The 12313-nt window shown below is 38.2% G+C and overlaps 1 protein-coding gene across 1 annotated transcript in view; it reads left to right on the top strand.

Moving 5' to 3' along the window:
* The window catches only part of plxna4 (plexin A4), a 213231-nt gene that overhangs the window by 135299 nt on the left and 65619 nt on the right, over window positions 1-12313 (top strand). The window contains exon 5 of the mRNA XM_056235791.1: window positions 424-524. Within this exon, the coding sequence (XP_056091766.1) occupies window positions 424-524 (101 nt within the window). The remainder of the gene's footprint in view (window positions 1-423; window positions 525-12313) is intronic.

Raw genomic sequence — 12313 nt, forward strand, 5'->3', positions numbered from 1 at the left:
AAATAAATTAACTTTTGCAGGATATAACATTTTTTCGAGTTTCACCTGTGTGTATATAATATATATATATATATATATATATATATATATATATATATATATATATATATATATATATATATATATATATATATATATATATATATATTTTTTTTTTTTTTTTTTTTTTTTAAAGCTCAGCAGATATATTTTTCTAATGAACATGAAGTAAAACCCTGGGAAAGGTTATTACATCCACACATTTCATAAGGTGACCAGAAGGTGTTCGTTTTCAATGAGATTTGACAATATGAACCTTTGCGATGAGAAAGTTGAGTTGAGTCCACCTTTAATGTTGTAGTCAGTGTGAACAACTTAAGAGAGCCATAAATGAATCAAAGTCTCACTCCACACCTAACCTAACCTCTCTTTGTCTGTCTCCAGCTGACCCATGTCCCAGTGGAGGCCTGCGAGCAGTATTCGTCCTGCAACGAGTGTCTGGGTTCTGGAGATCCTCACTGTGGCTGGTGTGTCCTCCATAGCATGTGAGTACAACCCTCCTGCAAAACACTCTGTCCTGCACACCTAAATGCAGACAAACTCCCTGGGGATTATAGAAAGGGAGTATGTGTACTATATGTTGGTTAAAGCAATTAAATAGGACAAGATTTAAGGTTTTGATACTTATTGATAATCTTTTGATAATTATTTTAATTTAATATTAATTACTTTAAAAAAAAACATGTGCTACATATGTTCTCATTTAGAATAAGTCAAGTAAGTCACATTCAAGTAATTGTGTGGCATTAGAGTTTGGAAACAGCTTCTTTTTTTTTTTTACCACCAATCACACATTTCCCACTAATGGATCTCAGACACGTGCACACACATGAATACACGTAAAAATACATACTCATAGATAGCCCACCTTTCCACCCACTGTGTACAACGTGAGGGTGATGGATGCTTCAGGCTCTCAAGGGATGACCACATTTCCCACTCCACTGTAAATTGAAAATTGGATTCTTGTCCTCTTTTGAGGACCCCAGAGGGGAGTGTGTTTGTGCGGGTAGTTTGTGTGTGGCATGGCTATCTCAATCTTTCACTCAGCTCCATATTCAACAATGTCTAGGTCTTAAAACATCACATCGCCCGTGCCACTAAGGAGCGACAGGGCCAGAGAAGGTCTGGTGGACATTTGCAGTGTTTCAGACCAAGAGCAACGTTACCCTCTTAAGTGTAGAGAGTGAGGGGAAGTAAAGAGATATGTAGAGATTCTGGACCTATTGCTCTCTGTCTCTCTCAGGGCTTTTGAGTGCACTAGACTCGACAGGGGCCATGGGCATGGCGTTTGCCACATGGCTTCCCAAGGTCGCGCATGCTTAAAATCTCACACTTATCTGTCTCTCACCCTCTCGCTCTCATCCTCACTTGCTCCCTCTTGCTTTTGTAAAAGTGAGAGCTGCATTTGTGCTGGACAGTGAGACCAGTGGTCAAATGGCCTGTGCATGTATCATTTCCTCCCGAGACGTTTCATAGTTTCAGTCTTGAGCTTTGCTGCTGAACACCAGCTCTAAAGCACTTCCTGATCCAGCTGATGTTCATAGAATGAATACAGGTGAATTAAGCCACTTTGTAATTTTTGTAGTGAACATGTTAGCGCTTTATTTATTTATTTATTTATTTATTTATTTATTTATTTATCATTTTTTAGCAATTTAGCCATTTGTTTAAATAATTTTAATTAATCACTTCAATTGTTTTTATATAAATGATTTTAATGTATTTATTAGCATTTTCTAGCTGTTTGCATTTTATTTAGTAATTTGTTCATTGTATTTAAATCATATTATTATTATTTTTTATTAGCCATTTATTTATATAGCCATTTGTTTAGCTATTTATTTAGCAATTAGTATCATTATTTTTTAAATGCATCATTTATGTGTTTTATATACATTTATATAAGACTGGTAACCAATAGGTGGAATGAATGCAGGTATGCAGTGTTGAAGGAAATGGAGTATATTGTATATTTTTGGAATTTATCATTATTCTTGTTGAATTGTTTTTTTTTTAAAGACATCATGGAGAAATTGTATGTCCATTACAGTGTCCAAAGAACACTTTGGCAATGGCTTAAGAGTTTCAGATCACGTTGTGTATATACCGTAGCTATAGGCTGATCAACCGGCTATGATTGTCCATGAAGGAAAGAGGTCATTTGTGACTGAAAACTGTGCAGTGAGAGAGAGCTGGCTCTTTCTCTCCCTCACTCTATCATTTCTCTCTGTCCTCTGGCAGCAGAAACAGTGTCAAGTGTACACGGGACACAATGCTAATAAAAACAGCAGCAGTTTGTTGTTTAGCCTCAGGTGATAGAAGGGCCAGCTCTCGCAGGAGGTCTTTATGTTGGTTGGCAACACAACATGTATGCCTGCATCTGCAGAGGCAAGCCCTCGGTTCCATTCAGGGCTGTGTTACTACTTATTTTGGACTTCTTTGTCTTTCACTGCATTTTTCACATTATGCATCACTATCCCATTCGCCTCTTCTGTGTTTTTCATTACTTTCTTATAGCACTCTGTCCTCTCTCTCTTTCACCTCTTTTCTCATGGCCTTATGCCCAGAGAAAGTGAACAGCACCGCTCTCTGATGGAGTCAGGCAATCCGACCTGGCCTCCCTGGGTCCCCGGCTGATTGATTGCCCTGGAGTTTACCTTTCCCATCCTCTCCTCCCCTGCATACTTAACCAGGGTCCCTGTAACATGAGTCCTGCCCAGTGAAGGCTCTCTCACGCCAGGCTTGACTCTTGTCAGCACTCCCTGTATTTGTCTGCTGTAATCTACCTGTTTTTCATTGGTAAAGATGGTTAAAGCAGCACTGATATGCCATAAAGAGATTCTCTGTCATAGTGACTGTACTGTGGTCTTATTTAATGAGAGATGAAAGTCTTCGTAAACGGATCAATGGAAAAGTGCAGAGATCAGATGGACTGCACTGTCAACCATTTTAGTTTGAGAGCATGCACACACATTACAGATGGATGGCAATCCAGGACTGTCTTCCTGTCTATATATCTTGTCTGTCTGAAATTACTAAAGGTTAAACTAAAATGAAAAAAAAAAAAATCTAAAAATAAAAGCTAATTCAAACTATTAATAAATACAACAATAGTAGCATATAAATTATACTAAAATAACACTGGTTCTTCCTCTTGATAATTTAAGCACTTTTGTGAGTTGTTTGATGTTTAAAATTCATGCACAGAACTGGAAAATAAGTGAAACATGTTTTAAATTATTATTTAATAATTGGCTAATTTTGCTCATCTTAGTAGACTGTAGCTCTGTCTCTGCTAACTCATACAATTACTCTTCCTCTATGGAGAAAATCCCCAGTTACAATAGTTACCCATGGGTTTCAAGAGAGCAAAATGTAGAGCAATATCTGGCTTTTTATGGGAAGAAAAACACTCTTAAAAGTTTTTGTGTGGCTTTGCCACGTCAAATGAAGCAAAAGAAGAAGAAAAACTACAATCTAATATAAATAGTCGTCAAGCACCAAATTCAAGTAAGTTTGCTTAGAAACAGGAGATTTGAGGTATCATACATGTCTGTAGCAAAACCACTGGGGCATCAGTTTAACACTAGGGTTAGAGGTTTGTTCAAATCCCACAAGGAAGTCGTTAGCTCTCTTTCCTGTCTGAATCTCTCATGACTGTTCTAACACATCAAATTGTATAAAATAGTCTAATGGCACAAGGCAACGGAGGGCTGTTTTGTGTTAAGTGAAGTCAATATGTTGGCCAGCAGAGCATAAATCTAGTAATCTAGACTGCTGGAGAGCTGAACTCTGTGATGAGACGGATCACTCCTGTCCTCCAGAGAGATGCAAAAGTCAACAGAGTTCCACACAATCACCAGAGAGAGAAGGAAAACAACGCTCTGAAGGAATGGATGGATGGCTGGGCTTATTTGTTCGACCCACACTACTATTGATCATGGAGAAAATGGAGCAGAGGGGTTAAGGGTCAGGGGGTCCATTTGATAGGGTGTGTGTGCGTGTAAAACCACTTGGGGAGATTGTGTGACACTAAATTAACAATGTATTAACTCAATTTCAGGATGCTTGGCTCTGACCTTCAGTTTGTAGACTGAATCACCATGCAACCCCTCAGACCTTTGAGTTTATTTTTTCTACAGACCTTTTACTGGTCTTAGTGAACAGTGTAAACTATTTCTTGAAAGTTTAAACAAAAGGGTTCCAACTAATTGACTCACACGCCTTTGCTGAAGCCTCATTGCATCTTTCATTTAAATGTAAGAGGTGTTAGACAAACCTGAGGCAACAACAACACCTTTAAAATATAAAGCTTTGAGACTGTCTGATTGAATAGCATGAGAGAGCAGAAAGACATCTGTGAGTTGCTGCTTAGTTTAAGAGCCTCTCTGCAAGTTTGTTGTTCCCAATCAACCTTCAGATAACCTCCCCTCTCGCTGTCAACACAGGAGCAAAGCCGCCCGCTCCAGACTCCTGTTTACCCAAAAGATCTCCAGAAGAGTCTGTTAGTCTTGGAAAACAGGACCAGAGAGGCAAAAATCAATAACTCTGGGAGAGGGGGAGGGTGCTCCTGAAGTTTAAATGTCCAGATGTGTAATTTATGAAGCGGCTTGTTTACTTGTTAAGCTTTCATTTTCATCCATCTGATCCCTCTCTGCCCCTTAGACTTGAAAAGGATGATTTGTTTGTGTTTAAGAAGTGGGGTTTTTTAGTTGAGAAAAGACAATTCAAATGTGTGTGTATATATATATATATATATATATATATATATATATATATAAATATCCCAAACTAAATTTGTGCATTTGTACACTATGCATACATATTGATTTTGTTTATACTATAAATAAATTAGTGAAAAAAGTAAAAATAAACGTTCAGTTTATTTCAAAAGAAAAAGTGCTGTTATAATCAGCATATGTTGTGAATAAAGGACATTTACATTCTGTCTATCTAAAGCCTATAGTATTCATTTAATTGTATAATTCCAGACTGAGTGGAAAATGTGTTCACCACAATTTAACAACATTACATCCATCCTTGACGATCACACTAGTTCCCGAGGGCTGCAATGAATAACTCCCCTGACTGCTTTACAAATGTCTTGGAAACATTGCCAGAATGTTTCGCAGGCAGTCATTTTGCACGGGGTGTAAATGAGCAGCGATTGTGATGGTTTGGAATGGCGCGGAGACGGATAGGCTGTAAATCATAATTAAGACAGAGAAAATAAGGCTGTCATATTTCTGACTCTCTTTCCGAAGAAGGCTGACAGGCAGAGATTGCAGCTGATTGACAAAGATGCAAATTTACACTCCATTATAATATCTTTATGTATCTTTATTAGGATTGGTATGAGATGGATATTATTTTGGGGCATATGAAGAATATCAATATGTCTATCCAACAGTATCTTTGACAGCCTGTTACTGTGGCTTTATGAGAGACGGGATAATTGTTTAAAACTGTAATGACCATGTGTCCTTCCGAGACAAACTTTACAGATGGCATCCACAGGTGACTGTTCTGTCAATTTTGGTATGTAATTGGTCAGTGTTGATTCTCCCTGACATCTGAACTCATATGCATATAGCCAGGGACCGTTGTGAAATGCTTTACCTTCTCGTCCAGAACTTGTGTTTGTGTGGCTGCACAGGGAGATGTTTTAAAGCAGTTCTCTTTGATCCACTGTACTGTGTGTGTGTGTTTGTTTAATGCTAAGGCTTTGTTTATGCCACTAGAATAGCCTACCCCCAGTGTCAGCAGGACCTTCCCCAGCTTTCTGTTCTAATGTGAGATGAGAGAAGAAGCTATCATTGTCTTTCCAAGGACAGTGTTATTGTCTGTGCAGAAGTCTGTCACAGGAAAGGATGGTGTGGTGAAATTCTTTAACTCTGGCGTGATGCTGAAACTCTTTAGGAATGATGTCTTTTTCCTGAAAGATGTCAGTTTATCTTTGAGCTTATCTTTTACTGTTGTTTCAACCCTTGTATTATGTTGTAAATTTGTACAAATCTCGGTATAATTATGTTAGACTATGGCACTAACAACGGCAAGATCATGGGTTTAATGCTCAGCAAAATTGACATGCATTAACTAATAAATATTTACGCATTCAAGGCAGCATACATTGCTTCAAATAAAAGCTTCTGCTAAATGCATAAATGTAAATACCTCCAGAGGGTAGCTGAAAAACTGACTAATTTATTAATAGTATTATTATGAGACATATATCCAGAGGTGGAAAGAGTAATAAAATATTCTACTCAAGTAAAAGTACTACTACTTCAATTAAATTTTACTTAAGTACAAGTAAAAGTATTGGTCTAAAAATCTACTCAAGTAAAAGTAAAAAGTAGCTCATTTAAAATTTACTCCGAGTAAAAGTTACTGAGTAACTTTTTTAACAGCGGGGGTGGGGGACTCTCCCGTGTAGGCTTGTAATGGTATGAGATTTTCACAGTACGATAACGTCTCAGAAAATATCACGGTTTACAGTATTAATCAATTATTAAATAAATAAACTGTATTATTAAATTATGTGTATTATTATTATTATTATCATCAGTTAAAATGACAGTTTAATTAAAGGGTCACTTCAGGATTCAATTAAAGGGTCATTTGCATCTCACAGGTGTCGCTCATCGGTAATCACGCCACTGGCCTCGCGCCGTTCTCCCGCGGCCCTAGCGTCGTCCTGCTCGCCATGTAAACATGACTCGCGCCGTTCTCCCGCGGCCCTCACTCGTCCTACTCGCCACAGTAAACATGATGAATGGCGACTGTAGAACGCAAAAGCCGAATCCTGGACATTATGGGCGATCTCGAAAAACCCGGGCAGACTCATCACGGAGACTCACTAGCCTAGGCTTGTTTTTTAACTACTGCGCTCTGTTACCGGTAGGCGTGGCCTCCTAGGGCAGCGAAGCAATTGCATTCTGGGAGTTGTTGTCTTTCATCCACATAAGCCAAAAATACATTTTCTGGCTTTTCTCAGTCTAGAAAGCTCCAAATTCAAAAATAATTTCACATTTCTTCTACATAAATGACCCATTTTAAATACACATTCATCTTCCCAGAGGTGAAGTGCCCCTTTAATGAAAACAGGATTTTTTTTTTGGTTGAACAAATTATTATAACAAACTTGAAACCATTTGTTTGTTTTGTTTATTAAAATTTCAATAAAACATGTCTAATCAATTAAATTTGATAATTGATAATGAATTAGATTAACAACTTATTTTTAACATTAATAATTTATTAAAATGTTTAAAAAAATATTGTCCTATGAAATGTATTTTGTTCAGAAAATGAATGTTTCTTTTTATGATTTAATCCAAATATATTATCAAAAACGGTTGTAATCAAATGTAAATTTAAAATTGTGTCCTTTTATTTTTTGGGGAAGCGCTGCAAAAACAGATTTACTAAATTCAACCATGGACAAAAAATATATTCCTTTAAATAATGTTTAAATAAAATGTATTATTATTGTTGTTATTATTATTATTTAGAGAAGTAGGCTACGTTCTATTGTATGCCTATAATAGTAATATATTTCTGTCCTACTTTCTCCTAGTAAAACCAAACTTTTATTTTGACGGGTTGTAGTGAAGACCAAAAGTGTAAAAAAAAAGTGTTTCAAAGTGTATTTGACAATGGTTTGTCTCAAATAAAATTATGAAAATGCTCATTAGGCGTTCTCTCAGAGCAGCTCTGGAAATGTTCATGTATTCATATCCTCAAATTGTTTGTGAGACTCTGAATGTCACGCGTACTTGAGTATGTAGTAGACAAAGCGGCGCAGCTCAGCAGAACAAATAGGGTTATATATTTACATGCAGTATTTTTGTGCTAAGCTTAAATATTCACAGAGCATGTCGCGATTGGATTTATTGCACAGTTCTACTTTCCATGTATTCATCCATCCATTATTTTGCGTGTTTTACATGACATCTGCGTTATGTAAATTTCAATTTCATGACTAGATTCCGGGGTTCCCTCTGCATCACGTACATCGGGACATACCTTTATCTGCAGGAGGGATGGTGTCCTATATCCTCCTTTTGCAGCCACTTCTAATTTTCATACTGGCCATAATTCGCTTGGCGCTTCGGTTTCAGCTTCAGCTGTGTCTGCGTCACCTTTTTTTGCGCGTTTGTTCTCCCGCCCATCAATCAATGCAGTAGTTTCCGGAGTGTGTTTTTTTTTTTCTTTTTCTTTTTTTTACTCAGTAACGGATACGATTTCAAATGTAGCGAAGTACAATACTTCAAAGAAAACATACTTAAGTAAAAGTAAAAGTACAGATTTTAAAAACTACTTAAAAAAGTAGAAGTACACAAAAAAACTACTCAATTACGTAACGCGAGTAAATGTAATTCGTTACTTTCCACCTCTGCATATATCTGATACATATATGAGACTATCATGAAATTTGTGGGTCAAAATGAGATCACAATTGTAATAGAAATTCCGTACCCACATTCCACATTACCTCAGAATGTTGAAGATTTGCAGACATGTTCATGACCCTAAATGAGAAGTAGTCGCACAATTTCAAGAAAAACATTCTAGGACTGGAGAGCCCAATCCTGTTCCTGGAGATCTGCCTATACGGAGTTCAGATCCAGCCCTGATCCTCCACACCTGTCTGTAATTATCAAGTGCTCCTGAAGAGCTTAATTAGCTGGTTCAGTTGTGTTTGATCAGGGTTGGAGCTGAACTTTGCAGGAAGGTAGATCTCCAGGAACAGGATTGGGCACCCCTGTTCTAACTTTAGGTTAACCAGTATTTCTGACTCAAAATGTGTTGTGGGTCTAATTGACCTGAAACATAAGAGATGTTTTTTTTCATACTAAGTAGTTACAGCACTTTTGCATGTGGCATTTCTAAAGTGATGTAGACAGCACATCCAATGGTACTATCAGCAGGTGCAATGTATCCTTAGTGCATTCCACCTAGCCGTGTATTGAAAGAATTGAAAGTGTCAAGTCAGTCCTGGGTTGTTTTGGACCCAAAACACGCACAGCCCCCTCTGTGCCCAGTGAAGAATGGTGTCTCCCCAGGGGAGCAGGACCGGCTCTGTCGCCCCTGGCGTTGAGTTCCTGAAGAGCCTGGGAGGAGTTTGCGGCTGGCTGAGGGAAAGGAACATGCTCCAAAAGTGACGGAAGCATCAGGACAGAACTACAGACACCCTCGCTGCTGTCATGAGATCTCTCGGAAAGCAGGCAGTCCTACACGACTCAACCTATCCCTCACTGTCACCTTGCTGTCACCAGAGAAAGAGCAGGAGACAGAGAGGGAGAGAATGAAAAGGGGGGAGAGGGCGTAGAAGACAGCAAGAGGGGTAGCCTGTCCTGGTGTGACAGAGCGTGAACTAGACATGGAGACAGACACACCTGGGAGAGAAAGTGAGAGAGTCCAGAGGCAGTGATTGAAAAGACAGAAAATAGGAAAGTTAAACAAAAAATGAGAATTCTGTCATTATGTATCAAACATTGTCTTTACAAACTGCATTACTGACCTTCTTCCATGAAAACAAAAAGTGGATTTGAAATGTAAAAAACAACAACTTTATTTTAAGGTGTCCTTGTTACAGTGTAATTATACATTTAAGTTCTGAGTAATAGTAATTAACAACATGTACTTACTATAGGGTTAGGATTAGGGTTTGGTTTAGGGTTAGTTCCATGTAATATGCATAATTTACTGTTATTAATACAGTAAGTACATGTGATGTGTAATAAAGACACCAAAATAAAGTATCCATTTATTTAAATCAAACATTCTAACCAAATCATTAAAATAAGTTGAGCACATTAGTATGCTAAACTGCCACACATTGGAAAAATCTAAGCTACTGAAAATGTGTTAAGTTAGTAGCAGTGCTACTTTTAGCTAGTTGCTTCCAAAAACTGACTGATCATGCTGGGTCTCAGTACACCTCAAATTACAAATGTTCCAAATTATTTGAGGTCTACAATAACCTTTCTGAGCTCCTTTAAAAAGTTACCGTCACAGTGTGATATAGCAACTAAAAAACTGCTGTAAAATGTGCTTCTAAATTTATCTTGAAAGATGTTCTTTTCATGAATGTCCATGTGTTTGAATGGTCTATAATGGTGTGGGAATAAATACAGTGATTTATGGAAAGAACATTGTGTTCACTGCTGCAGGTGTACAGTTTGGAACCAGCACAGTATAGGATACAAGCCTAATTTTACACAGGTTTCAAATGTCATGCGTGTTTCACAGCTACACAGACTCTTCCAAATAGCTCCAGAAATGTGCCAGGTCACAAACTCTTTTTGAAACTGCATTGGCACAGAAGCAAAATGTTTTCATAAATATTCGACCAGATCAGATTGTTCTCTCTAGTTAGAGTGGCACATTGATTTTTCCTCTGGGCACACGGGGACCTGTTGCGTCATTCTCTCAGGTGGCTGAAAAACCGCTTGTTTGCCCTTTGTGATAGAGGACAGATGCTCTATCTATAGCACACACACTCTCAAGTTACTCTCCTTTCTTAGGCGGAGTCTTATTGAGTGTGACCTCTTTAAAATGCTTTGTATAACTTTGAAGACAAAGAGTCTAATTGTCCTCACATCCACTCTGCCTTTGTCTTTTCGGTCATTCTTAGAGGTCTTCCGTGTTCTCGCATGCGTATTTCTTTCTGCTGAAAACTCAGTTGACCCCTGTAGCTAAAAGGAAAAAGATCTGTCTGCTCGATCTAAACGTTTAAAGATAAAAGAGTTGTAAACGTTCCTCTGAGCTATATCATGACAGCCGGGTGTTAATATGTGCAATGTTTGATCAGATCTGTAGGGGACGTGGTGTTGTAGGAGACAGATAATCTGTTTAATATTAGCAGGGTAAGATGGGTCCCCTGGCCCAGGAGGAACAGGGACAGCAGGGAGATGAGATGAAGGAGCCGGTCTGAGGTGTTTTTGACAGCTCCCGAAATTGCATGCGAGTTTTGAGGCGAGGGCTGCTGCGTCACGGATAACTTGATGCTTTTATGGCATTGAGATGAATTGTGGGTATTTGTGTGGGTGTGTGTGACTTTGATAGGTAATGTGTCTCTCCAGCTTCACCGTAGTCTGCAGTCGGAAGGATTCTAGTCAAATGTAAGTGTTTTGAAATGAAACTCAGATTCTGAGGTTTTAGGCAGATTTGGTGTTGTGGTCAGTAGGATTAGGCAAAAGTACTTTATCTACTTCAATCCTTCCCTATACTTCAAAACACAGAATAGTCCACCCAAAAATGAAAATTTTCAGTTATCATTTATTTACAACATTTTCAGTTCCCATTGACCTCAGTTATATTTTCTGACCACACATTGGAAGACCACACATATCAGAAATAATGACATGTATAATATTATAATTTATATAACCATCAATCAAATTAAATCATGTAAATCTTACAACTTACAAATGGCATGTTGAATTGACTCTTACATCTGTTTTGAGTCTTTTGTTTTAAACTGAGAATTCACATTATGTAATAATTTATGCACTGCTGACAGACTTGTTCATTTTTTCATGAATCTTTTGGTTTGCATCCATCAAGTTCCACATAAAAAAATCATGAGGCAAAGTACTGTGCCTTTAATTTGTCAAATATTTAATTCACTGTGTTACCAAAATTATCATTATAACGTTTTAATATACAGTAAAAAAAAAAAACTGTATTGCGATACATACCACCCATCCCGGTATGATATTGAATTGTATTTTTTTTAGAAATGGTGCAAAGTGACTGCTGCAGCCTAGATGTTTTTGTGCAAGCGTGTGTTTGTGTGTCTCAGTATGCCTCGTGTGTTGGGGTCGTTCCCTGGGTGCTCCACACTAATTTTCCACTCAGCTGAGGTTTGTGGCCCAGTGGGGGGCAGTGGCCCCAAGGTCTCTGCTGGAAATAATCGGGTCAGAGCCACTGGGCTGCGTAATGACTCTGCACGAGTTTCTTCCTCTGTCTTCTCCCCTCCTTCCTTCTCTCTGCTTCGTGCCTCCCTCTTTCCTTCCATCCCTCTTCTTTGCTCTCTCCATAACGATGGTGACCGACTTGCTCTTCTCTCACAGGGGGCTCTGAGGGTCTGGCTCACAGCGCTGACTCTAAATTTAAACCTGCCATTTGTCAGTGTGGATGCTCCTTCTTTTGTCAATGCTCTCCCTTGCTCCCTTTCTCTCTGGGTATCACACTGCATTTTAAAAGTATCTCATTTTCTACTGTACTTTATATGTGCAACTTGGATGGGGTTTCAATTTCC

This window comes from Rhinichthys klamathensis, unplaced genomic scaffold, assembly GCF_029890125.1.
Source record: "Rhinichthys klamathensis goyatoka isolate OS25496 unplaced genomic scaffold, OSU_Roscu_1.1 h1tg000430l_1, whole genome shotgun sequence".
Taxonomy (NCBI): domain Eukaryota; kingdom Metazoa; phylum Chordata; class Actinopteri; order Cypriniformes; family Leuciscidae; genus Rhinichthys; species Rhinichthys klamathensis.